General features: G+C 42.8%; 1 protein-coding gene across 1 annotated transcript in view; it reads right to left on the reverse strand.

Moving 5' to 3' along the window:
• The window catches only part of LOC139455688 (adenosine deaminase domain-containing protein 1-like), a 149,783-nt gene that overhangs the window by 39,278 nt on the left and 83,142 nt on the right, over positions 1–27,363 (reverse strand). The window contains exons 7-8 of the mRNA XM_071237238.1: positions 17,077–17,209; positions 5,895–6,056 (exon numbers count right to left, since the gene is read on the reverse strand). Of these exons, the coding sequence (XP_071093339.1) occupies positions 5,895–6,056; positions 17,077–17,209 (295 nt within the window). The remainder of the gene's footprint in view (positions 1–5,894; positions 6,057–17,076; positions 17,210–27,363) is intronic.

Raw genomic sequence — 27,363 nt, forward strand, 5'->3', positions numbered from 1 at the left:
GGGGGGCCAAATTATTAAAAGTGGTAGTATTTCTCTTACTAAGATATTCATGCCGTATAATATTAATTTGGTAAGGTTGATGTATGCTCTCAAAACATTTAAGTAAGACCAATTAAAGACTATTATATGACCGTAATATATACTATGAGTTTATATCCGGCGCTCGATGAGGCATTTGAAAAGATGGATACTGTTGATGGATTTCGATTACATCAAATAAGCGACATAAAACATCGAATAGAGAAGGAGAGGGAGTTTAAACTTGGATTGTATAAAAAGTATCGCAGAGCCATGAATGCTCTTGACGGAGTTGACACCGCGCTTGTAGCGGCTGGCATGGGACTCGGTGTAGCAGGTGTTGGTTTATTATCAACTATAATCGCCGCGCCTATCGTACTTGGCATGGAAATAGCCGACGGAGTCTCAGGACTGGCAGGAATAGTGATAAAATTCATTTCTCGTAAGTTGCAATAGAAAGCATTAAAACACGATAATATAAGGATACTCGCCGAAGCAAAGTTGAACAGCGTTGAGGATCATATTTCAACAGCAATGGCCGATTGTAAGATATCCGAGGAGGAGTTTCGTTTAGTGCTGTCCGAACTCACCAAATACAATGCAATGAAGCAGGAGATTCGATCAAATTCTCGTAAGACCAGTGGTATAAGGGAAGACGAAAAAAAAAGTTCATAGAACAGGGGAGGCAACAAGCGCGTCAATTATTCCGTGCCAAAACCAAAGAACTGGTTAGAGATTAAAAATAGATTGCTTACTATCATTAGATCACATTTAGAAGAATGCTTACGTAAATATATAATAATGGAATTTATGCTCAAGAACAAAATTATAAAATGGAGAGAATTACTACAAGGTATATATCATATCAGTGATGTAAAACCAACCAAATACAGTCATCAATTGTTTTTACCAATTACCAAGAAGAGTATATAGTCTGGTCTCCTAGTAAAATGAACAAAGAACTTAGTAAAAATGTTGAATATCACTTCGTTAGAAATAATGGTATACGTATTAGTAAAAATAATTGAGAATATTTTCGTTACAATTTAGTTTAATCTCATGACTATCATTGAATCGTATCGTCATTTTTGCATAAAAAATTCCCCCTGTAGTATCAGTATAGGTATATAAATCCAGCTCCAGTGGGGTTGCGGCAGAACCATCATTACCTATACTACTAGGGCTAATGCCTTATGCATTATTACCAGGTATTACGAGGGCTAATGCCTTATGCATTGGGGTACTGTTAGTGTATACAAGTGGTATTACTAGGGCTAATGCCTTATGCATTGTGGTACTGTTAGTGTATACAAGTGGTATTACTTGGGCTAATGCCTTATGCATTGTGGCACTGTTAGTGTATACAAGTGGTATTACTAAGACTAATGCCTTATGCATTGGGGTACTGTTAGTTTATACAAGTGGTATTACTAGGGCTAATGCCTTATGCACTGTGGTACTGTTGGTGTATACAAGTGGTATTACTAGGGCTAATGCCTTATGCATTGTGGTACTGTTGGTGTATACAAGTGGTTTTACTAGGGCTTATGCCTTATGCATTGTGGTACTGTTAGTGTATACAAGTGGTATTACTTGGGCTAATGCCTTATGCATTGTGGTACTGCTAGTGTATACAAGTGGGTTTACTAGGGCTTATGCCTTATGCATTGTGGCACTGTTAGTGTATACAAGTGGTATTACTAAGACTAATGCCTTATGCATTGGGGTACTGTTAGTTTATACAAGTGGTATTACTAGGGCTAATGCCTTATGCACTGTGGTACTGTTGGTGTATACAAGTGGTATTACTAGGGCTAATGCCTTATGCATTGTGGTACTGTTGGTGTATACAAGTGGTTTTACTAGGGCTTATGCCTTATGCATTGTGGTACTGTTAGTGTATACAAGTGGTATTACTTGGGCTAATGCCTTATGCATTGTGGTACTGCTAGTGTATACAAGTGGGTTTACTAGAGCTTATGCCTTATGCATTGTGGTACTGCTAGTGTATGCAAGTGGGTTTACTAGGGCTAATACCTTATGCATTGTGAGCAACTGTTAACTGTTTAAGTGGTATTACGAGGGCTAGGGTATGCACTAGATGCAGATATTTGGGGAAGGCAGGAGGGATTAATTCCTGATGTAATAGAGGCAGCATTTTTGGAATTATACAGGATAGCTGACAGTAATTATGATAATAATACATAGAAACGTTTAAAAAATACACGAAACCTTTATACTTCAACTGTATACACTGTGATATTTGGCATCTTCATGATGTCACTTCCAGTCACATGACATCACTTTACGTCTGTGGCATCACTTCCAGTTGTGATTATGTGTGACTTCTGTTTCAATGAGTGATAATGCATGATGTGGCGCAGTTGATTGTTAAATAGCACCAGGGCAGAGAGGAGAGGATCTTCCTCTCCAAGACGGAGTGAGCAAAGCCAACTTGATCAAGTGTCAAGAATACAAGTCTGTTCAATTTGGAAACAGAAAGTGAAATTCCTGTAGCTACATTACTGACAAAGTAATATGCAACTTATGCTGGAATGACATCACTTTCAGTTTGGGAAAACATATGCTCAATTAAGGATTGAAGTTGTATTTGGTGACGTTCATCAGCTGATGAAGCAAATTCCATGATGCGCAAAGGAATGATTGAGGAATTCCCGTAAAGTAGTTCTGTATGTCCCCGATCAATTGACAACGTAATCATGTGACATACTGACGTTCATCGGGAAATGAACGACAGTCAGCTTGGTGGGTTCACCTAGGCGAGGTCATCCACTACTGTCAATATTGCAGAATGTGAACACAAAATATTTACAGGGTGTCTTAAAGGGGCACTGATCTAAAGCAATTCATGGGACTGGTTGTTGCCTTTGTTATTGTTTTTTCCCCCGTGAGTACCCAGATGATACGCAACGCAACTGAGCGTGACAAGAGACTGGGCTACTGTCTGCAGGGACAGCTAAATAAACTTGGAGGCAATATTTGTTTTACTCATTTTTGAACACTGATTGGTTAACCGTGATCTATAAAGATTTCGACAAAGGGCGCATGTTAATCAATTTCTTCAGCAAACAAACAGACAAAAAAAGAACAGAGGAGCTCATCGGATGTCCATGCAGTGAAAGCATTTTCGGATTTCGTATTGCGTCCATAATACGATTACTACTCCCTTGTTGTCATCCACGTTTTCTGGTATAACCCTACACTTGTGTATTTGTCATCATTCACTTGATGCTCAGTTAATGAATTTATTACAGGTACATCAAGCATGAAATACTCACATCCCCCGCCAATATGACATGTCGGGTTGTATGCAATGCATTAGCTCCTGTGAACTATGTTCACTGGGCCTTTTTGTAAATGGCCAAATTGCAGCACTAAAAAAAGTTATTACTGGTGTTGTTTTTCCATCTGCAGTTTATGATAGAATATGTAACTATATTTGTAATGAGTAAGGATGCGACATATGGACGAACAACTTCTTTATTACAATTAGGAGCGATGATTTCGGTGTAGGTTCTGACACCGTTATCAAGCAAGTGAAGTACAGAGTATGGTTGACAAGAATATATAATGTTTATACAGTTTACACTGTTGTATTTGTAATGAGTTGTGTTTCTGCATGAAGTTAGTGAGTGAATGCAATAACTGTGTCCATGACACTTTTGGAGGAACATACACTCAAGCAATGCAGAACTTACCAACAAGAAAGGAAATGTATTCAATACTGTGAGATGACATTATGTGCCAAGTTTGGTGAAGAAATATAGTACGGTTTTCAAGATCTGCTCCGAAAACGAGGACTACCGCCATTTTTAGTCTAAATCAAAGTTGTTGCCATGGAAACTCAAAAAAGAATTTTTTTTAAAAATCCCAAACTATCAAAAGGCACCAGTTCACCACTAGACCTATCTATGTGCGAAGTTTGATGAAGAAATATGGTACGGTTTTCAAGATCTTCACCGGAAAAGAGGACTACCGCCATTTTAAGTCTAAATCAAAGTCGCTGCCATGGAAACTAAAAAAATAATTTTTTTGAAATCCCAAACTATCAAAAGGCACCAGCTCACCACTAGACCTATTTATGTGCGAAGTTTAATGAAGAAATATGGTACGGTTTTCAAGATCTGCTCCGGAAACCAGGACTCCCGCCATTTTCAGTCTAAATCAAAGTCGTTGCCATGGAAACTCAAAATTTTTTTTTTTTTTTTAAATCCCAAACTATCAAAAGGAACCAGTTCACTACTGGACCTATCTATGTGCCAAGTTTGGTGAAGAAATATGAAACGGTTTTCAACATCTGCTCCGGAAACGAAATGTGACGGACGGATGGACGGACGGCACCCATTGCTATATCTCCCTTCCACTTTGTGGCGGGGGATAATTAGTGGTAGCACCACTTAGATTACCTGACAAAGGTCCCCATTTGGCATATATTGTGTCTGGGGTAATTATTCAATCTAAATCAAGGTTTGAAGTGAGGTGAAATGTGTGTTATGTAATAAACATGTGGCAGCCCAGCAAGAGATGAATGATCAGTGGATTTACTTTTTTTGTAAATCAATGGATCGTTCCTAGTCATCAAAGGATTAACAGAAAATATGTTGATTGATCACTGTTATCTTGCACAGTGGATATGTCAAAAGTGAGTGTTTACATGTCTAGGTTTACTAAAACAAAGGGAATACACTCATATCATGGTGTATAGTGCCGATGTAAAAACAACATACTTTGTTTAACTTTGTTAACCGATAATACGTTAATTGATTGTTCATTGTTATCTAACCTTTGAGACTTGACACCTAAGTGAAACACCTGAAACAATCTAAGTGATCAGTTGAGAAATGGACACGGGTTATAATATCCCGAAACGATACATATAAATTTAAAAATATTTGATTGTTACAGAGACACGTGACATCGAATAAGTTTCTTTGTACAGCTGCAGACTTGTGGGATATTGTTCCTCTGATATTGACGGGTACCTTCCTCGAACAAGGACGCTGCCTAAAATTAGACACATAAATTTGGTAGGTTGTAATTATGATATTTGTATTTTGTTTTCCTTCATTTGCTGTAGCATTGAACCGATTCATTCTTGTTCCTCTACGTCTTGGTTGGGAAATTCTTCGATGCAAGATAGACGTTGTTTTCACAAGTCTTTTCCTTTGTAAGCGTGTATATATTACCGTCAATTTGTAAAATGTGATTCATTCAGACAATTTATAAAATGCGTAAAATCAAAAGGGCCTAAAAACATCACAAGAGATTGTTATGTAGGATTAGAAGCCAAACAACATAGAAATTTACTTTTCATCGTAACATTTTCAGTCTCTTGGTGATGATATTAAACTTAAAATGTTTGGAATGATAATACAGATGGGCATATTTTTCAGTCAATTTGTAAAATAACTGAATATTCAGGCGTTTAATAAATTTTCTAAGTGAAAATTGTACAATTTTTTACTGTAAAAATATAAACACGATAAAATAAGCAATGGTCAGGAGAAATATTTACTTTGTGTTGCAAGTCAAAATAGTGTCAATGAAAAATGAAAAATCACCAAGCAAGCGACTTATCTGTATTTCATTTTGTTGATCATTGTGACCATACGCCCTTATACTATCAATAAAAGCAACAAATGCCCTTACGAATTGCGCAGCACAGTTCGCGAACTAGTCTAGGTTTCTGTTTTACCATCCAGGTACTCACGGGAAAAGACAATAACAAAGGCAACAACCAGTCCCGGGGAATTGCTTTAGATCAGTGCCCCTTTAAGCTCAAATGGCTTTCTGGAGAGATGAACTGAGCAGATGCTGAAGGTGTGAGATCGGTTGTATTAGAGAGTTTCACTTACATGTTGGCAAACAGACCATAGTCTCCCTCTGGTGGCTGGCTCACAAACAAGTGTAGAGAGATATGCTCCTTCAGTCTCAGCAGAGCAGAAGTGGAACTTGGGCAAAATATGGATAAGAGTTTGCTCCCATTGTAGTAGCTCTTCAATTCTCTGTGAAAATATCTATAACAAAACAATAAGACCTTCTAAAATACCTGTTTAATTATTTGCTACAATATGGTTATCAGCACTGAAAAGTAGAATGAAAACCAAGATGACTAGATTACATGTAATCATCTCTCATAACATGATGTTTGTTTTTTTGGAAATTCATTTTGTTTATTGTCTCAAAGCTGGAAAACTCAAAGAGCTTTTTACAGGTCCCCATGAGTTTGACACAACAGAACATGTCAACACGCCACTCCAATGTGTCTTCCAAGTCCAACATACCAGTATACAATGCCACTGCACTGTCACAGTCCACCAGGGATCCCTTCCTTGGAATAAGGGTGTGGTGGTCACTGCCCATGGAACGGAAGGGTCCTGTGTCCCACTCCTCACCTTACACACTGCCCATGGAACGGAAGGGTCCTGTGTCCCACTCCTCACCTTACACACTAGCCATGGAACGGAAGGGTCCTGTGTCCCACTCCTCACCTTACACACTGGCCATGGAACAGAAGGGTCCTGTGTCCCACTCCTCACCTTACACACTGGCCATGGAACAGAAGGGTCCTGTGTCCCACTCCTCACCTTACACACTGGCCATGGAACGGAAGGGTCCTGTGTCCCACTCCTCATCTTACACACTAGCCATGGAAGGGAAGGGTCCTGTGTCCCACTCTTCACCTTACACTCTGGGCATGGAACGGAAGGGTCCTGTGTCCCACTCGTCTCCAAACACACTGACCATGGAACGGAAGGATCCTGTGTCCCACACCTCACCTAAAACACTGTCCATGGAACGGAAGGGTCCTGTGTCCCACTTCTCACCTAAAACACTGGCCATGGAACGGAAGGGTCCTGTGTCCCACTCCTCACCTTACACATTGGCCATGGAACGGAAGGATCCTGTGTCCCACTCCTCACCTAACACACTGGTCATGGAACAGAAGGGTCCTGTGTCCCACTTCTCACCTAAAACACTGCCCATGGAACGGAAGGATCCTGTGTCCCACTCCTCACCTTACACACTGGCCATGGAACGGAAGGGTCCTGTGTCCCACTCCTCACCTTACACACTGGCTATGGAACGGAAGCATCCTGTGTCCCACTTCTCACCTTAGACACTGGCCATGAAACGGAAGGGTCCTGTGTCCCACTCCTCACCTAAAACACTCGCCATGGAACAGAAGGGTCCTGTGTCCAACTCCTCACCTTACACACTGGCCATGGAACCGAAGGATCCTGTGTCCCACTCCTCACTTTACACACTGGACAAGGAACGGAAGGGTCCTGTGTCCCACTCCTCACCTTACACACTGGACATGGAACAGAAGGGTCCTGTGTTCCACTCCTCATCTTACACACTAGCAATGGAAAGGAAGGGTCCTGTGTCCCACTCCTCACCTAAAACACTGGCCATGGAACGGAAGGGTCCTGTGTCCCACTTCACACCTTACACACTGGCCATGGAACAGAAGGATCCTGTGTCCCACTCCTCACCTTACACACTGGCCATGGAACGGAAGGGTCCTGTGTCCCACTCCTCACCTTACACACTGGCCATGGAACGGAAGCATCCTGTGTCCCACGTCTCACCTTACACACTGGCCATGAAACGGAAGGGTCCTGTGTCCAACTCCTCACCTAAAACACTCGCCATGGAACAGAAGGGTCCTGTGTCCCACTCCTCACCTTACACACTGGCCATGGAACCGAAGGATCCTGTGTCCCACTCCTCACCTTACACACTGGCCATGGAACGGAAGGGTCCTGTGTCCCACTCCTCAACTTACACACTAGCCATGGAAGGGAAGGGTCCTGTGTTCCAATCCTCATCTTACACACTGGCCATGGAACAGAAGGGTCCTGTGTCCCACTTCTCACCTTAGACACTGGCCATGAAACGGAAGGGTCCTGTGTCCCACTCCTCACCTAAAACACTCGCCATGGAACAGAAGGGTCCTGTGTCCAACTCCTCACTTTACACACTGGCCATGGAACCGAAGGATCCTGTGTCCCACTCCTCACTTTACACACTGGACAAGGAACGGAAGGGTCCTGTGTCCCACTCCTCACCTTACACACTGGACATGGAACAGAAGGGTCCTGTGTTCCACTCCTCATCTTACACACTAGCAATGGAAAGGAAGGGTCCTGTGTCCCACTCCTCACCTAAAACACTGGCCATGGAACGGAAGGGTCCTGTGTCCCACTTCACACCTTACACACTGGCCATGGAACAGAAGGATCCTGTGTCCCACTCCTCACCTTACACACTGGCCATGGAACGGAAGGGTCCTGTGTCCCACTCCTCACCTTACACACTGGCCATGGAACGGAAGCATCCTGTGTCCCACGTCTCACCTTACACACTGGCCATGAAACGGAAGGGTCCTGTGTCCAACTCCTCACCTAAAACACTCGCCATGGAACAGAAGGGTCCTGTGTCCAACTCCTCACCTTACACACTGGCCATGGAACAGAAGGATCCTGTGTCCCACTCCTCACCTTACACACTGGCCATGGAACGGAAGGGTCCTGTGTCCCACTCCTCAACTTACACACTAGCCATGGAAGGGAAGGGTCCTGTGTTCCACTTCTCACCTTAGACACTGGCCATGAAACGGAAGGGTCCTGTGTCCCACTCCTCACCTAAAACACTCGCCATGGAACAGAAGGGTCCTGTGTCCAACTCCTCACCTTACACACTGGCCATGGAACCGAAGGATCCTGTGTCCCACTCCTCACTTTACACACTGGACAAGGAACGGAAGGGTCCTGTGTCCCACTCCTCACCTTACACACTGGACATGGAACAGAAGGGTCCTGTGTTCCACTCCTCATCTTACACACTAGCAATGGAAAGGAAGGGTCCTGTGTCCCACTCCTCACCTAAAACACTGGCCATGGAACGGAAGGGTCCTGTGTCCCACTTCACACCTTACACACTGGCCATGGAACAGAAGGATCCTGTGTCCCACTCCTCACCTTACACACTGGCCATGGAACGGAAGGGTCCTGTGTCCCACTCCTCACCTTACACACTGGCCATGGAACGGAAGCATCCTGTGTCCCACGTCTCACCTTACACACTGGCCATGAAACGGAAGGGTCCTGTGTCCAACTCCTCACCTAAAACACTCGCCATGGAACAGAAGGGTCCTGTGTCCAACTCCTCACCTTACACACTGGCCATGGAACCGAAGGATCCTGTGTCCCACTCCTCACTTTACACACTGGACAAGGAACGGAAGGGTCCTGTGTCCCACTCCTCACCTTACACACTGGACATGGAACAGAAGGGTCCTGTGTTCCACTCCTCATCTTACACACTAGCAATGGAAAGGAAGGGTCCTGTGTCCCACTCCTCACCTAAAACACTGGCCATGGAACGGAAGGGTCCTGTGTCCCACTTCACACCTTACACACTGGCCATGGAACAGAAGGATCCTGTGTCCCACTCCTCACCTTACACACTGGCCATGGAACGGAAGGGTCCTGTGTCCCACTCCTCACCTTACACACTGGCCATGGAACGGAAGCATCCTGTGTCCCACGTCTCACCTTACACACTGGCCATGAAACGGAAGGGTCCTGTGTCCAACTCCTCACCTAAAACACTCGCCATGGAACAGAAGGGTCCTGTGTCCCACTCCTCACCTTACACACTGGCCATGGAACAGAAGGATCCTGTGTCCCACTCCTCACCTTACACACTGGCCATGGAACGGAAGGGTCCTGTGTCCCACTCCTCAACTTACACACTAGCCATGGAACGGAAGGGTCCTGTGTTCCAATCCTCATCTTACACACTGGCCATGGAACAGAAGGGTCCTGTGTCCCACTCCTCACCTTACACACTGGCCATGGAACGGAAGGGTCCTGTGTCCCACTCCTCACCTTACACACTGGCCATGGAACGGAAGGATCCTGTGTCCCACTCCTCACCTAACACACTGGTCATGGAACAGAAGGGTCCTGTGTCCCACTTCTCACCTAAAACACTGCCCATGGAACGGAAGGATCCTGTGTCCCACTCCTCACCTTACACACTGGCCATGGAACGGAAGGGTCCTGTGTCCCACTCCTCACCTTACACACTGGCTATGGAACGGAAGCATCCTGTGTCCCACTTCTCACCTTAGACACTGGCCATGAAACGGAAGGGTCCTGTGTCCCACTCCTCACCTAAAACACTCGCCATGGAACAGAAGGGTCCTGTGTCCAACTCCTCACCTTACACACTGGCCATGGAACCGAAGGATCCTGTGTCCCACTCCTCACTTTACACACTGGACAAGGAACGGAAGGGTCCTGTGTCCCACTCCTCACCTTACACACTGGACATGGAACAGAAGGGTCCTGTGTTCCACTCCTCATCTTACACACTAGCCATGGAAAGGAAGGGTCCTGTGTCCCACTCCTCACCTAAAACACTGGCCATGGAACGGAAGGGTCCTGTGTCCCACTTCACACCTTACACACTGGCCATGGAACAGAAGGATCCTGTGTCCCACTCCTCACCTTACACACTGGCCATGGAACGGAAGGGTCCTGTGTCCCACTCCTCACCTTACACACTGGCCATGGAACGGAAGCATCCTGTGTCCCACGTCTCACCTTACACACTGGCCATGAAACGGAAGGGTCCTGTGTCCAACTCCTCACCTAAAACACTCACCATGGAACAGAAGGGTCCTGTGTCCCACTCCTCACCTTACACACTGGCCATGGAACCGAAGGATCCTGTGTCCCACTCCTCACCTTACACACTGGCCATGGAACGGAAGGGTCCTGTGTCCCACTCCTCACCTTACACACTGGCCATGGAACGGAAGGGTCCTGTGTCCCACTCCTCACCTTACACACTGGCCATGGAACGGAAGCATCCTGTGTCCCACGTCTCACCTTACACACTGGCCATGAAACGGAAGGGTCCTGTGTCCAACTCCTCACCTAAAACACTCACCATGGAACAGAAGGGTCCTGTGTCCCACTCCTCACCTTACACACTGGCCATGGAACCGAAGGATCCTGTGTCCCACTCCTCACCTTACACACTGGCCATGGAACGGAAGGGTCCTGTGTCCCACTCCTCAACTTACACACTAGCCATGGAAGGGAAGGGTCCTGTGTTCCAATCCTCATCTTACACACTGGCCATGGAACAGAAGGGTCCTGTGTCCCACTCCTCACCTAACACACTGGTCATGGAACAGAAGGGTCCTGTGTCCCACTTCTCACCTAAAACACTGCCCATGGAACGGAAGGATCCTGTGTCCCACTCCTCACCTTACACACTGGCCATGGAACGGAAGGGTCCTGTGTCCCACATCTCACCTTACACACTGGCCATGGAACGGAAGGGTCCTGTGTCCCACTTCACACCTTACACACTGGCCATGGAACGGAAGGGTCCTGTGTCCCACTCCTCACCTTACACACTGGCCATGGAACGGAAGGGTCCTGTGTCCCACGTCTCACCTAAAACACTGCCCATGGAATGGAAGGATCCTGTGTCCCACTTCACACCTTACACCCTGGCCATGGAACGGAAGGGTCCTGTGTCCCACTCCTCACCTTACACACTGGCCATGGAACGGAAGCATCCTGTGTCCCACTTCTCACCTTACACACTAGCCATTTAGAAAACAGTCAAATGTAACAAATGTTAATTTCGGGATAACACCTTCTCAGTAAAGTACAGATTCTCGTACTTTTTGGGGTTGAGTCCCATCCGTGTTTCGAACACACACTGCCGGAGTGTGCCTCACTCTGGCAGTGTAGGTTTGAATCCCTGACATATATGCCAGTGTTGTGGGCATCTCTCATGAGAGGGTTGAGCACATTATCACCAACGAGCTGGGAATGACAAAAGTTTCTGCAAGATGCGTGCCAAAGCTCTTGACAGCGGATCAGAAATGTGTCAGATTCCTGACGTCCCATGACAATTTATGCCGTTTTGAAGCAGATCCTGATGATTTTTTGGCCCGATTTGTAGCATGGATGAGACCTGGATTCATCACTTTCATCCAGAAACCAAAAGAAACTTCGAAGTCTAAACAGTGGAAGCATCTGGAATCACCAGCCCCCCAAAAAGCCAAGTCGGTTCCTTCTGCTGGAAAGGTGATGGCTTCAGTCTTTTGGGATTCCAAGGGTATTCTGCTGATTGACTATCTTGAAAAAGGCCAGACTATCAATGGAAGATGTTATGCTGACCTACTGAGACAGTTGCGTGAAGCTATCAAAGCTAAGCGACGGGGAATGCTCACTAAAGGAGTCCTGTTCCACCAAGACAATAGCTGTGAGATAGAATTGAGAGCTCTGATGGGGCAGAGAAATTGTTCAGGATGGTCCATCGAGGGTCACAGTGCAGGGATGGTATAATGTCTGTGTCCCAATGGTCTGAAATCCCCCTGTTGAGAAGCGACCATTTAGGGAAGGCGTATGCAAAGAGGTCAGTCCAATCCATGGACAGAGCATCGGTCTGTAAGGCCTTTGGATTCGGAACAGGACTGACGCAGACTGGAAGTCAGTGGTTGAGACAATTTGCAAAAAGACCTACATGCAGGATGTCCTATGTCAACTTGATCCGGGAGAATATGTCTGGACGGAGTGGCCATTCTGTGAATATGATCCCTCCGTGTTTTGACAGGCTGTCTCTCCGTGAGGAAGTTCCCTGGGATATCTCTCGCTGCCATCCGTCAAGGTAATGAGTCGGCCAAGTTGAGTAAAAGTGAGGTCTCCAGCATCAGAGGGGTGGACTTGGTTTTGCCCTGCTTCTGTATGTAGGCCACAACTGTCACAACTCCGCAATAAGAACGGAGGAGTTGGTGAGGAGATTCTTCCAGTGCTGGATTGAGTAAAATATCTCCCTCATCTCTATGCAGTTGATGTGGGATGTCCGTTCTGATTCCATCCATAGGCCCTGTCTGTAGGTCTGCTAGATGGGCTCCCCAATCCGGGTCTGAGGTGTCTGTGAACAGGTGATGTTCTGGCGGGCGAGGTGTGAGAGCAATGCCTGTCATGACATGATGTCAGTGTGTGGAAGGTGGTTGGTAAGGGAACCAAGGAGGGACATCCACCATATGATCGTGCAAATCGGCAGGGTAAGGGTTGGATGTTGATGGGCATAGCTGATCACTGGTGCTGTTATTCTGGTTAAAAAACATGATACAATGAAGATCCCGAGGGAGAGCACATGGAACTCGTAGCAACATCCGTTTACTGCGAATCGGAGATTCCATCTGGAATTTTGGAGGAGGTATGATCTTGAGATTGATGATAATTCTCATTTCAGTGGTAATTTTCTTGGGAACCAAGAACACAAAAGGTTTGCTGCTGTGAACGGTCTGAGAGTTTAAAAGATTGATAAAATTCCTTGCCAGAAGGGATGTACTTCTTCCAGGCCGGCTCTCGGAAGGTGTTATCACTTGAGGTGTCCCGTTATCTCTTCAATGATTCGTGAGCTTTGGCGGCGAGAGGTATTGAAGAAGTTTGGAATCGTTCCATAGTGTCCTGCCTGACTTTGTCAATTATCTTCCAAGGATGAATGTTGAACACAGTGGGAGCTGAGATAGGTTGAGACATCAACATTTTCTTGGCCTGTGAAGTGACAGCCCTAGATCAGAGCTGAGATAGAAGGTGTTGACGTTGGAGTCACTGGAATTGGGATGATGCCCAGACCTGCCTAGTCAGTAGTTCCTGCTTCATTTTGACTACCATGTCCCAAGAGGCTATGGATGAGTCCTACTTGATGGATGTGAATCGGTACGGTGGTGTCTGCCGAAGTCTCATCGTTCTCTGGGAGGAGAGGAGAGACAGTATGGCGTACACCGGCCACGAACCAGTTAATATAAGTGTTAATGTCCAAAGAGTACCAATTGGCAGTGGAGAGATCATTAACATGATCCCCAGATGAGAAAGCTTTGTACTTGGATGCTTGACCATCTTTAGGAAATCTGAATCCAGTACCCACTTCTCCAGTTTCGGTGGCTCGTGGGTTTGATATAACATCCTCTTCAGGTAAGGGAGAAGCAGCCTGTCATCATGCCTGAGTCTGTGGATGTTATCAGAGCCGCGGTCACCAATTCCCTATGCTTAACTGGACTGTGGGAGAGTCTATATTCTGGCATTAACGATGGGCTGGACTGGTCCATGCGGACAGTCAGATTAGGCATAAACTGATACAAGACATCCAATAAGTCTACAAAAGATAAGGGGGTGCAAACTCTCGTGGGGTTTGAGTCTCTTCTTCCTGGTATTCATCCTCAGATGAATGAGTGTGGGAGGCTGCTGTGACAGTCTCATAAAAATAAGGCATACTCCGGGCAGGTAAACAGATTCGCCTGGTGTCCCTGCGGCTCGTCGTCTAACGGCGTCTATGATTTCGGTAAGAGTTGTTTATGGGACAGCTGACATGCAAAAGGTTGCTCCAACATGGCAATCAGAAAAGTGGGCTGCTCCGGCGTAACAGACGATTACAGGAGATCGGTCGGTTGTTTAGGTGGAGGGGTCAGCTTGTCGGACTGCAACATGATGTTGTCCACCTTCTTCTTGGGGGCATCTTTTCTCTTGGCTTTGGTGGGAACATTGCTGAGCTTGGAGAATGCCTTCTTGGAGAGTGGGAGACAGAGTGTGCAAGATCGTCTTCTGTACAAGAAGGCTCTCTGCATTTTCAACACTTGGGATGAGGGTCACTGGAAATCATGAACATGACACACTTGTGACAGGCTCATTGACCAGGGTTGTTGGGGAAAAAAACAAACACAATCACAACCAATTACTCACATGAATTGTGCCCAGTAACAAGTGAGTGAGTGAGTGAGATGTGTTTAACTCCGCTTTTAACAGTATTCCAGTAATATCGCGGTGTGTCAGCTTAATGTGGGAGGAAAGCCCGAAGTGATGCAGGTCTTAGGCCTTTACCACTTTGTAGAAACCCATAAACACCGGATTGGTGCTGACAAACCTAGAAACCGGGATTTGAACCCACAATCATAGGTTTCTGGCATGCCCAAGGGACGCAAGTCTGCATAGCGAATTGCGGCGCCTTAGAGAACTGGGCCACCCTGTGCCCCCTAATATAAATAAAGCAGCCTATGTGACCACAGCTATGTGCTAGAAGAGTTTGTTTTCTGTATGGACGTGTTGATTCTAGCACACACAGGAAAAAAGTGAAGGTTTTCCCGCCTTGCATGCGCAAAAGCTGTGAGCTTCTAGTGCTATTTTCGGGACAACTATTGTTGTATAGTTGACAGTGAAGAGGACCCCAGTTGAAAATCTTAAAGTTTTAGTATGGTGTGACTACAGTCAAAATACAGGATTTATGACAATGATGTAATAGAGGTAGAGGATTCGTAAGAACTATTAATATTATGACATTTTTAGCCTTATTCTAATATCCCCTGGGTTATGTATTTTAATTAACTCCATAAGTCCCATGTCCAGGGCAACGTCATTGTTGTCCATTGCTCCAGGCGAAATGATGCTCACAGGAATTGCCTCTGACAGGAAACGCCCTGATGTTGAGCTGGAGATCTGCTCACCTCATGCATGTCTGAGCTGGAAACCTTCTGTTTGTGTTGTCAGAGAAGGTATTCCGCAGGTATGTTGTGTATTAAACGTTCCAGGCCAGTGATGCAGACTTTGTCCTTGATACCCCCAAGAGCTAATTCCCCTTAAAACGTAAAACGTATAGACAAGTAAAGGTTCTAGCTCAGCCTTACCTAGTCACGCTTCACTGTATCTAAGGTTTAAAAATAAATGAATTGGTTCTCAGGCAATGGCTTTTGAAAATATAGTGCAGGTGGGCTTTGATAATGACAATGAGCTTTGATTCTATTTCACAACGTGTAAACATAAGTGAGAACACACATTGGAAGGAGCATGTCAACAAATCCATACTGAAGTACGCAAGTTACTCCTATTTTTAACACTATCTGGCTATAAAGTTGTTCATTGTGCATCTGGACCTGCGTTGTAATCCGTTATATCACTTTTATCCAAGATTTCATTCAATTTTGTTTACATTAATTTCGGCAAATCATGTATGATCTGATTGGCAAATCACATCAACTCACCTTGGACATGCCTTGAAACGAACAAAACAAGCACACAACTATTGCCACCATGAACATAATATATAACATGAGATGCTCAGTGCATCAGTGTGCATGTAAAGGGAAGTAACTGCACGCTATATTGGATCATCTTGTTATTAAGTATAATAGTGAGTGAGAGAGAGAGTGAGTATGGTTTTACGCCGCTTTTAGCAATACTCCATCAATATCACGGCGGGGATCTCGAACACGGGTCTTTGCGATGACGACGCTTTAACCACTAGGCTTTAAGTATAATAGCATTTCACTGCCTGGGTCACGTGAGTTAAAGACACAGAATAGTTTAGAAATAAAAAAAAATTCAAAATGGAAATAAAAATAGGCGTTGCCTGAGAACCAAGGATTATCTTTTGCCTAAGTAACCTGATCCCATTATTATAACCTGACATCTAACAAGGAGATCCCAACCCCCAAGCCCCAACCTATATCATTATACCTCGATCTAAAGAACTAATATCTAATTAATTTTAACTAAATAATGTTTCACCTTGACAGTTGGATACAAAATTGAAATATGCTGTTGTATATATGTTATTCTGCATATCACAAACTTGCTGCATGTCAAATTTCATTATGATACATGCAGAAAAGCTTACTAATGCAAAAATGACATTTTCAATATGGCTCTCAAAGTAGCCATGTGTTAAACTTGGCTTGAATTCTGTGAGCAGACTTTGGAGTCACCATAGCTGAGATAATTCATGTAATGTTTCAGCTTTTATGAGTGGAGTGGTTTTGGAGAAGAAATGTTTACAAAGGTTGACAGACCAACAGCCTACAAGATAAGTTCTCTTGACTTTCAGTCATCTGAGGAAATATGGTGAACAGTTATTAACTAATTTATGTTTATCTAATAAATGTTGTATGTTATGGAATTATGCTGTGGATAGTTTACTTGCAATACATGCAATACATACTTGAGAAGGGCCCTTCTTGCCATTGTTACAGCATAGCTGTCAATGAGGCACCGGCCATCGGTCGTCAGGTTACTGGATGACAGACAGGTATTACCAACACCGATGGCTACCACTTCCCCTACGTCTGTTGCACCTGAGATAACAACATAGATAAGCAGCATTTAGAATCATTGTGTACATTGGTATGTTCACATCTATTTGATTGGATAATGATAGAACCAAAGGATTATTTCTAAATAGTCATAGTGTTACATCTATGTTCACATATTTAGACAATAAAAGCAGATGTTTTCAGCAATAAGTAAAGGTGTTATGAAGTGTAGCTCCAAAGATCCAAACCAAGTGGTTTGTTCCATGAAGGTGGACATAGTGCAATCAGAGTAAAAAGAAATTTTGTGATGTTACAAATCTTAAATCCTCAGTTCAACGTAATCAAGTAATTCAAAACAATGATATCAATGTAAGAAGTAAATAACTGATTACTTGTTTGATGTTTGTTTATGCCACAGTCAGCAATATGCCTGCTTTAGATTCCTTGATTTTGCATGTATGGGATGTTAAGGAGATGGGGCAATATGAGAGGCTCAGTGGAGGGCCCATAGCTGCTTTCCATGATTGGGGGATGGTGCCAGAAATAGTCCTCAATGATCTAACCAGTGATGCTAATGAACCACTGACAGTCTTTGCCAATCACACCTTCGAGACACAGAAGTAGTATAGGTAATGGGGGTTCTGGACCACTTCCACTGGAGCGGGATTCATATACCTATACTGCTACTACAGGGGGAATTTTTTATGTGTAAATGACTATGCGATTCAACGATAGTCATGAGTTGTATTAAACGAAACATCAATATTAATTAATAATGAATAAAATTTACTATAGCCCACGAGGATATTGGAAAGGTGTAGGAGCAATAAAAAAATTAGCCACCGCGGCTAAGGTATCTAAAGATGTAGCCAAGGATTGGTTAAAGAAACAAGCGATGTGGCAAATATATTTACCGGCACCGCGTTATATACCGAGGAAGAAGTTTGATATTTTTACGACGAATGAAGTTCATCAGGCTGACCTCTTGTTTCTTCCCCACGATAAGGTAAAACGCAAAACGTATAAATACGCTTTAACAGTAGTGGATGTGGCTAGTTGATACAAAGAGGCTGAGCCATTAACATCGAAAGAATCAACAGAAGTAGCTAATGCACTGAGCCGCATATATAAACGCGGACCGCTAAAATGGCCTAAGCTATTTCAAGTAGATCCCGGTCGAGAGTTTATGGGATCGGTAACTAAACTCTTAACAAAGCACGACGTCAAAATCGTCCGTGGTGAAAGAGAGGCCCACCGCAGTCAAGCTATCGTTGAAAGATTTAACCGGACTCTAGCGGAACGTTTGTTTGGCTATCAGTATGGGATCGAAATGAAATCCGAGCGATTGAGATCAACCGAATGGGTGACACGATTATCAGCCGTTGTATCAGCGCTGAATAATGAAGTGACGAGATTAATAGGGAAGAAACCATCCGATGCGATTAAAATGAAATCCGTGACTTCCGAATCTTCAGCACCGAGGAGAGGCAAAGAACAAAAACTTCCGGATAGAGTAAGGGTAAGATATTTATACCAGCCCGGTGAACTCGAAGGAGGCCTACGTCGCGCAACCGATCCCATATGGTCCCTTAAGACGTATAACATTAGTCGATTGGTTACGAAAGAAGGAGAGCCTATTCTTTATTATCTTCAAGATGGACCGGGTAGGGCATTTGTACGAGAAGAGTTGTTCATAGTTCCCGACGGTACGGTATTACCACCATAACCATAAGCATAGGTAGTTACACCATCATTATCAATCCATCTCTTTGTATCTAAGGGGGATAATGATGTCTTGTTCATTCTTAATCCATATATCCTATGATCGTAACTTCTTAAAGAGTTCATCTCGTGTTTGAATGTTCTACCATTGAATAATGATTCTTTATACTGTTCATGTTTGATATGCTTTTTTACAACATACTTTTTAACACCCTTGGCTTTTCTTATCTCTCCATTATCGGACTTCTTTATAGAATACATCTTAGGTCTTAATCCTACATACTCCACTATAGGAGTCCCAGCACATTCATCCTTCATCTTACCTAACACCTTTTTATTTACTACGCTGTGCAGTGGATTATCTTTTGGGTAATCGCTCGTGTCGTACATATCTATTTTTTCTGCCATATCTTTATACACATCCTCGGTTTGTATTTCCATCAACAAAGAATCTGTGTCGGTATATAACACCTCACATCTATCGCCGTATTGCTTCTTAAGTTCGTTGTAATAAAAGTCATACATTAAGTGTTTTGACAAGTCGACAATACTCATACCGACGTACACCGGTCTGTTGAATTTTATATTACTTTTCTGCATATGCAACGCGGCTAAGTCGTTATCGAATATCTTGCTTCTGTTAAAAGCCGGACTGGCTATGAGTTTCCTGAGTCTTTCTTCCTCATTAGATCTGACTAATTTAACATCAACACGCTTCCTTAGATTCTCCATAGTTTTACCGAATACCGAGTTATTCATGAGCTTATACAGATTCTTTTCGAAATCGCTGGTGGCTATCTTTCTTAAATCTGTGTTCAGCCTTATATAGGGTTCCATCCAAGGGCTTTGATCAAACTTAAGAACTCTGTGTATTTTCTTAAGTTTCATACCTAACGATAGATATAACTGGAGATTTCTGTAGTGAACTATATATTTTGTCTTAACCATCAAATTTGGTACAAATTTTTCTACGTTAGCTAACCTACTATTACCCATCAAGGAGCGTTGATATTCCGACATCCAGTCTTTATTAACCATTAATCTTTCGGGAGCTAGCGGATAACTGTTATGGCCTTTATGTAACGAACTCGGATATTCCAAGTCAACTTCTAGTATGTACCCTTTATTCTCATCATTATTATTGATATCATTCACATTGACCCATTCAAAACCACCCTTGGGTAAAGGTTGACTCATAGCCCATCCGTACAAATTGTTAGCGTCGAGATATAATATATGCGTGTCGGGTTTACTCGGATCGTATCCTTCCACTAATTTATTATTAGCCTTAGAATACCTTTTCGCTGCCATCGATATACCACCTCTTAATCCTTTCTCAATAAACAAGTGCATATCGTAATCTGTGAGTAATTTTAGTTCTACGCCGGTCTTCTTCAACAATGCATCCCACGATAGTCCGGGACTGGAATAGTACCATGCCGGGTCCAAGCCGTATTGTTTTAAACACGTCTTTCTAAATATCTCGAATATATTGGCGAGTAACAGTACATCGGTTTTTAAGTACAGATCGTGATAATCGCCTAAATTCTTACAACCTAATTTATCCCAGACCGTCAGAGCGTGTTCATAATCGGCATCTGTTATTCTAGATTCCGTTAAGTTACTATAGAATGATTCGAGGGGTGGTAATTCAGTTTCTTCGAATCTAGACCAATCATCCATATATTCGTAAGGATATACACCTTTTCTCAGCAACAAATAACGAGTTATCTTATCGGTATATTGATTGTTATCGCGAAGTCATCGGGATTGTTCGCTTTAGCTAAATTGTCCAGGGAAGATAACAGAAACTGTACGGAGTCTATGAATCTAAGCCCATTACTTTGCTTTATTCTAGATTTCCCATCCTTGTCCCTATAATGTATAGGTTTAGTCAACGAGAACGAAATGTATTTTTCCATATTGTTAGGAATGCACGTTAAACCGCCGTCGGTCTTTGAGATAGCTTGCATAATGAGATGTGAATCGTATCCCCTAAGGTTATGAAACACAACGGGGATGGGTATTGTTTGAGCATTCATTTTTAGTTTCAAGTTACACTCGTTATGAGCGGCTCCCCGATAATTACCCGTGACGTGACAATGATCTCTTACGGAATCCCCATCCAGGGGTTTATTACAAACATGACAACTCGTTGACTTCTTGTGGGCCCTCCAATCATCTATCGTCATACGCATGGGTTTCTTACACGATAATTCTTCCCTGATTATTCTCTCTTCATTTTGTAGATATTCTAGGAACTTTCCCGCTGCATCGGAACCTCTGTAAATCACGGGAGTGTTTGTTTTCCCATCATACCTTACAACTATATATCCAAACCCACAAGTAATATGTTCTTGAGTTTTGTATGTAAAACTACTCTCTTGATTATTGCGTTCGGTATTTTCTATGGGTTTGATAAGCGCTTCGAAGTCGGCATAAATTACGTACGGTACTGGCATTTGATTACAATAATGTTCAAATTTTAATATATTTTTTCCCTCTTTAGGCATATCGATCCTGATAGCATTCTGTCCAACACCTCTACAGTCTTCTTTATGCGCTTCTAATAGATCTTGTCTGCTGTACCCATGCAGGCATCTTTCGCAGAAATATTTCTTTTCCTTATGTTTTGTTTGATCGTATAGCACCCTGTTTAAACTCTTTATCCACGTATAATGATATTTTCCATCTTTTTCGATCAGAAATGAATTGATTCTGGGAATATGTTCAGGAGCGGAGCTTATCCTGTGTACAACAATTCCTTAGAATGTCCGAAAACATTTATAGCTAAATTATTTTGCTTTTCCACCTTATCAATTTGTGATATTGGTGTAGGTTCGTCTATACCATCGAAGTTGAGTCCATCGTTTTGGGGATAGCTAGAAGGTCTATCCGGATGCTTGTCTACGGGGAACAATGCAGATCTTATCATCATTCTTAAACAATCATCAGATTTATTTTTTACGTTAATTATGGCTTTTTTCTTCTTATAATACGGGGGTAAATCTATATAAGATCCACCTTTGAAGGGCATATAATTTGCTATATCTAAATATAAACTATCGATTTTATCCACACCCCAACCCGAACCTCTATTAGTCCAGCGTTCTAAAGTTTCCTGTATCCTCTGAATTGATGTATCTAATGATGCGTTTATAGTATCGGATTCGGTTATAACTTCTTGATTGCTACGGAAATATGGTTCGGTATATTCGGTACTATCGTCTGCGTTACTTTTACTCAATGTCATTTTAATCGTCAGCTGGTATTTTATACTTTGTAAATCATCTAATTCCTCGTTAATTTTACTCGATATGATGGGCTTAATATCGTTAACATCCATGTTGGAATTAATATCCATCTTCCATCCTCTTAGATATTTACCAACGCCGGCGGATGTGGGTACAAATATTAATTCTTGTTGTTGTTGATTATCATTATCATTATCATCATCATTATGTTGAATATCATCCTCGTCTTGTTCTTGTTGATTATTATCTAGTAAAGCGATCAATTCAGCTCTTCTCATTCGAGAATAACCTCTCAGCCCACTGTTTCTCGCTCGAATTCTGAGTTCTCTAACAGTCTGGGGTGGTTCCAAACCGAGTAAGGTAATCAATTCAGCTTTTCTCATTCGAGAATATCCACGTAGACCACGTTGCTTTGCCATAGCCTTCAACTCTCTGACAAAAACCATTGTGGTTGAATGGTATATGCAAAATGATTCATTTGTCTAATTGGTTGTTTTCATATATCTAAATACGTATCCTCCCCAACCTATTCCTCTCATTGATGTAATCTCTCTTCCTAGCATAAATAATCTGATTCCTGACCCTATCAGCACCGTGTTTCTTACATAAACAATAATGACCTTTGACCCCTATCCCGCATTCAGAACACTTATAGTTTATGTGTCCACGCTTGATGTAATAATTGTGTATACCGCAGTAAACATCAACACAGCGGCGGTTACATAGAGTCGTCTTCCCCATGAGTGTAAACTTGCAGTTATTCATGGTATATACATCTATCATATCATTTGTCTAAATGCAAATCACATCTACACTATTGTATAGCTGAAAATCAATAGAGCAGATAACCCAATAATAACAAATGCGACCTCTCGGTCTTTCTGAGCCTCTGACGGTGTATAAAACTGACTCATTGTTGGTCTAGGTATTGGGTCGAGTTTTTTCCCATAAACGAGGTAGTATTCGTGCATGGCGGATTCGACATCCTTAAACGTTTGAATTGAATGTCCTTCCTTAAGCAGTTGTTCATGAATAAAGTCTAATCTCTTCATTCTCTGCTGCGTATATTGTAACTGAGCTGCTTGGTATTGTTCTAATGCTTTATTATGTCGTTTACGCTCCTCTTCAACTTCTTTAGCGTTTGATTCCCTCATACTGGAAAATAAATAATTACTCCCCGAAAAAGCTAGAGCATTAACAACAGCTCCACCGACCATCATCGCAACTGATGCCATATAAAATATTCAAATGTTTATATGAATATAAATATTCAAATGTTTAATTACTTCATTATGTCTTCCGGGATAAGTCCTTGTTTGATGAGCATATCCTTCGTTGCCATTGCTAATCCTATATCCAGAACCATCATACCTATATCAAATCCATTAAAATCTAGCTTGGGAGGTGTGGCTTTAGTAATCACTTTAGCCATACGGGCATAGCCAATGGCCAAGCCGGTGACCACCGCTGAATGATACGTCGCGTTTACCAACATTTTACTGTCTGTAACTGGAGTAGTCATGCTTCTTATAGCATTATATGAGGACTAACCTCTAATTGAACTTGTTGTTGCATAGGGGGTGACGTTTTCTCTTCTCCGGTCTTATAAAAGAACCATACAGCAGCTATACCAGCAACTCCTACTAGTGCCCATGTTTTAATCGGATTTGAATTATTTATTAATTTCGCTTTGCGCGCCAGCCCTCCCTTTCTTCCTGCAGCTATTTTTTGGGGGTTCTTAGTAACTCTGGGTTTCTCATTCACTTGTGGTGCATCCTCATTCACTTGTTGTTCCGCAATCTGTTGTGGTTGCGCAATCTGTTGTGGTGTCACCTGTTGTGTCTCCATTATTATTAAGTGGGCACGTATGTTTAAATTGACAATACCTAGCCGTTATTAAAGCTGTGGTGAGTGGAGCTAAGAATATTCCGAATCTATGATAAAACTCACAGCTCACTGAGCTTATAGCGTGTTCGATGAATGGGTCTTTCTCTAGAGATTCGCATAAATACATGCGATGTTCTGCCGGGATGGGGAGAAACGTACTAGCTACGACTGTGTATAGTTGTAATATAGACGACCCTATCGTTTTAGTCATGGTAGCTCCCAGTCTAGACTCGTAACGCGCGTACAGTTTTTTAATCTCTTCGTCGGTCATGTTATCAATTTTTTCGATGGTATAATTTTCTCCCAAATATTGGGAACATTTTCCACCGGCTACCAAAGCCGCGAGTCTTTCTCTATGTTTATCTAAACATTTATCTACATCAGGTTCAGATTCTTTGAGCATTTGTTTGATGAGTTCGTCGCATTCCATAATGTAATACCTAAGGAGATATTTAAGTCTAACATAATATAATATGACGTATCCAATACATCCCGTAATAATGAACTGTTGCGAAAGAATGATGATTTCGAACCACATTTTATGTAATATTAACCGCTAATGTTCAATTTGCTACAATTTTGCTACATTTTGCTATATTTGCTACATTTTGCTATAATTTGCTACATTTTGCTAAGGAATTGCGTAAGCAGCTGGTTGATCGGTTTTTAATACGAGTTTACAGTGCTTCGTTGCTGCTAACACTTTTCACCCTTGGTATAAATGACGTCATTTTCGCGTAAACATTCCACGAATGAATCTCGGTCTTTGCAATGAAACAGCGCTACCCATTTGGTCTGCTCTCTGAGATCTTTCAGGACAGAGTTGTATTTTTGAGTAAGTACCCAAACGCTATGTTGAGTATGCCGTCCGGAGAATGCTAAATACGAAAGCATATCTTTCTTTTTTGTTAATTCTTTACTCGCGCTGCAGTCGTCTATTATGAAAAGGGTTGATTCTCCTTTGTATTTTTCGTGACATACTCGGAGACAGTCTTGTAAACGATCGCCCGGATCGACTCTGTGTATTCCGTCGTCATTCATTACCCAATCTCTCGATAAGTATGTTTTATTAACGCTTATAGTCGGGCACAGAATAATAATATGATCGAAAACGTCCCGATAATGACTTTCTAAAATATCTAGAATAAAAGCTGTTTTTCCGCAGCCCGTTTGCCCGCATATGATACCGCAGTGCGGATCTTTAGGTAAAAGATTATTAATAGATTGCTTGCACGAATCTCCCATTTTGTATATTAAGTTGCGCATCCATAATCACGTACAAATATATGTTTAATTTACCAACCGTTTCCTGGAGCTTCGTTATCTGTATGGTGACACCCTCGCTAGCATTTTCTATTCTCCTCCCACTGCCGTGTAATTGGTCATCGTCCGTTGTTCGCATGTCGAGCCATAGCGCGTACTTCGAGGTGAGGTATTCACCCATCGATACACTCCCGAGAGACAGATCTTTCACGACCGCGTTAACTTCCGGGGAACGTTTTATAGAAGGAAGTTTTTTAATCTCATCCCACTGGTGATACGCTAGCATTCCTTGGCTATATAGTTGATTAGGAACGCCCTCGATAGTCAATTCTACTTTTGTAATCTTGGGATTGTAGAACTTCTCGGTATTTCTTTTAAACGCATCGGAGGGGTCCTCGAACAACATTAAAATACCCTTCAACGACCTCGTGGGGACGTTTAGATTGATATTCCACATCGTATCTTTTTTGTCTCTCGTGATCTTTCGGTGTCGTAGCACGTGGTCGTACAAAATGGCTAAACTTCCCGAATACTGGTTACGAATTTGTCTGGCTAATTCGGGATCCGTTATCATATCGTACTCGAGCGAGATATTGTCAATGGAATAGCTAGCATCTACATTAGCGGATCTGATTACTCTACCGTAGTCGTTAAAAGTGAGTTCGTATTCTAACCTATCGCCTAGGGATGCTTGATAAAAGGGCATGTAGGAATCTAGTAATTCAAAGTCTAGGGGAATATAGAATCGGTTACCTAATGCGTCGGCAACGGCCTGATCTTTTACGACAGTACCACAGTATCACCACTAGAAGCATCTACGCGCAGTCTCAATGTGTTCTTATTACAAATACCTTGGTACTGTAAGTTTTCCCGCTCTTTATCCGTTCTCCAGAGATCCATGTAACAATAGTATACATCGCTATCATCGATACTCAAAACCTCATTACCGCTAATTTTAATAGCGATTTTCTTAACGATAGCACGACCTATATTCTGAACCGGCTCCCTGTTAACGTCGGTAGAATTCAAAACAATCGTAAATGCTAGTCGGACAGTTCCCGGAACTAACACATCGTGTGCGCCGAGATTAGGAAAGCGAACCAGAAGCGTTTGATTCTGATCGATGGTACTAGGGTTATTAGTTATAGTTACAGACTGACGAATTGCTTTGACCCCCAATGGATCTCGAAGTCTGCGTTGTGGGTTTAACTTGCGTCCGTATTGCGAAGACATTGTTATATTGAAAACATGTACCCTATGTTTAATATAAAAATGACTGATTTTGATATTAATGACTTAGATCTAAGTACCTTTGGTGACCCAATCGAAGATACTGATGAAACCAGGTTTGGTGACACAAATCTTAATGATGAAATTTTACAATCAACCGTCAATGATTATTACGATACATTAAAAGATGATAAAAATTATGTTATCCCAATAGGTCGTGAATATTCAAAGTTTATGCTAGATAGTAAAGGAATATTGCGACTGCGTGGCGCTCCGGATATTGATCTTATGCATTCTCGTACTCGTAAGCCCCTAGCCTTGTCTACGATAGCCGCTAAAAAAGGCATCGGCTTTGTTCGTGATGAATTAGGTTTTGTAGACTACCGACGACTTCCCGCGAAGACTACTAAGGCTCTTCAGACTATGAGGAAAGAACTCGTTAATACAGATGATTTGGAAGCAGCCTCGATGGTGGCCTCGGACGGACTCGGAGAAATCTTGGATACCTATTACGATAATTCCACGTTACAGGTACCACATTCGGAGTTCAGTATTAGGGAATTACGAGGTCTTGACAAGGCAATGCAAACTATGCGGGGAGAACTCATCAATAATACAGCCAAGCTATCCGAAATCAACAAACATATAGCTCAAGAGAAAACAAAACTCGAACAGGCGGGCGATGAATTCAGTAGACGCCGCGTTGCTGAAAGATTGCGTAACCTAGAAGATTGGCCCGCCTCGAAGCAGCTTCCAGTAATAGAAAGGCACTTCATTCGCAAATCAGTCGTATTCGAGAAACTATCGATCAAGTCCTCAACGATGATACTACACTGGCCG

Source organism: Haliotis cracherodii, unplaced genomic scaffold (genome assembly GCF_022045235.1).
Source record: "Haliotis cracherodii isolate W230 unplaced genomic scaffold, xgHalCrac1.p SCAF_11, whole genome shotgun sequence".
NCBI classification, from domain to species: domain Eukaryota; kingdom Metazoa; phylum Mollusca; class Gastropoda; order Lepetellida; family Haliotidae; genus Haliotis; species Haliotis cracherodii.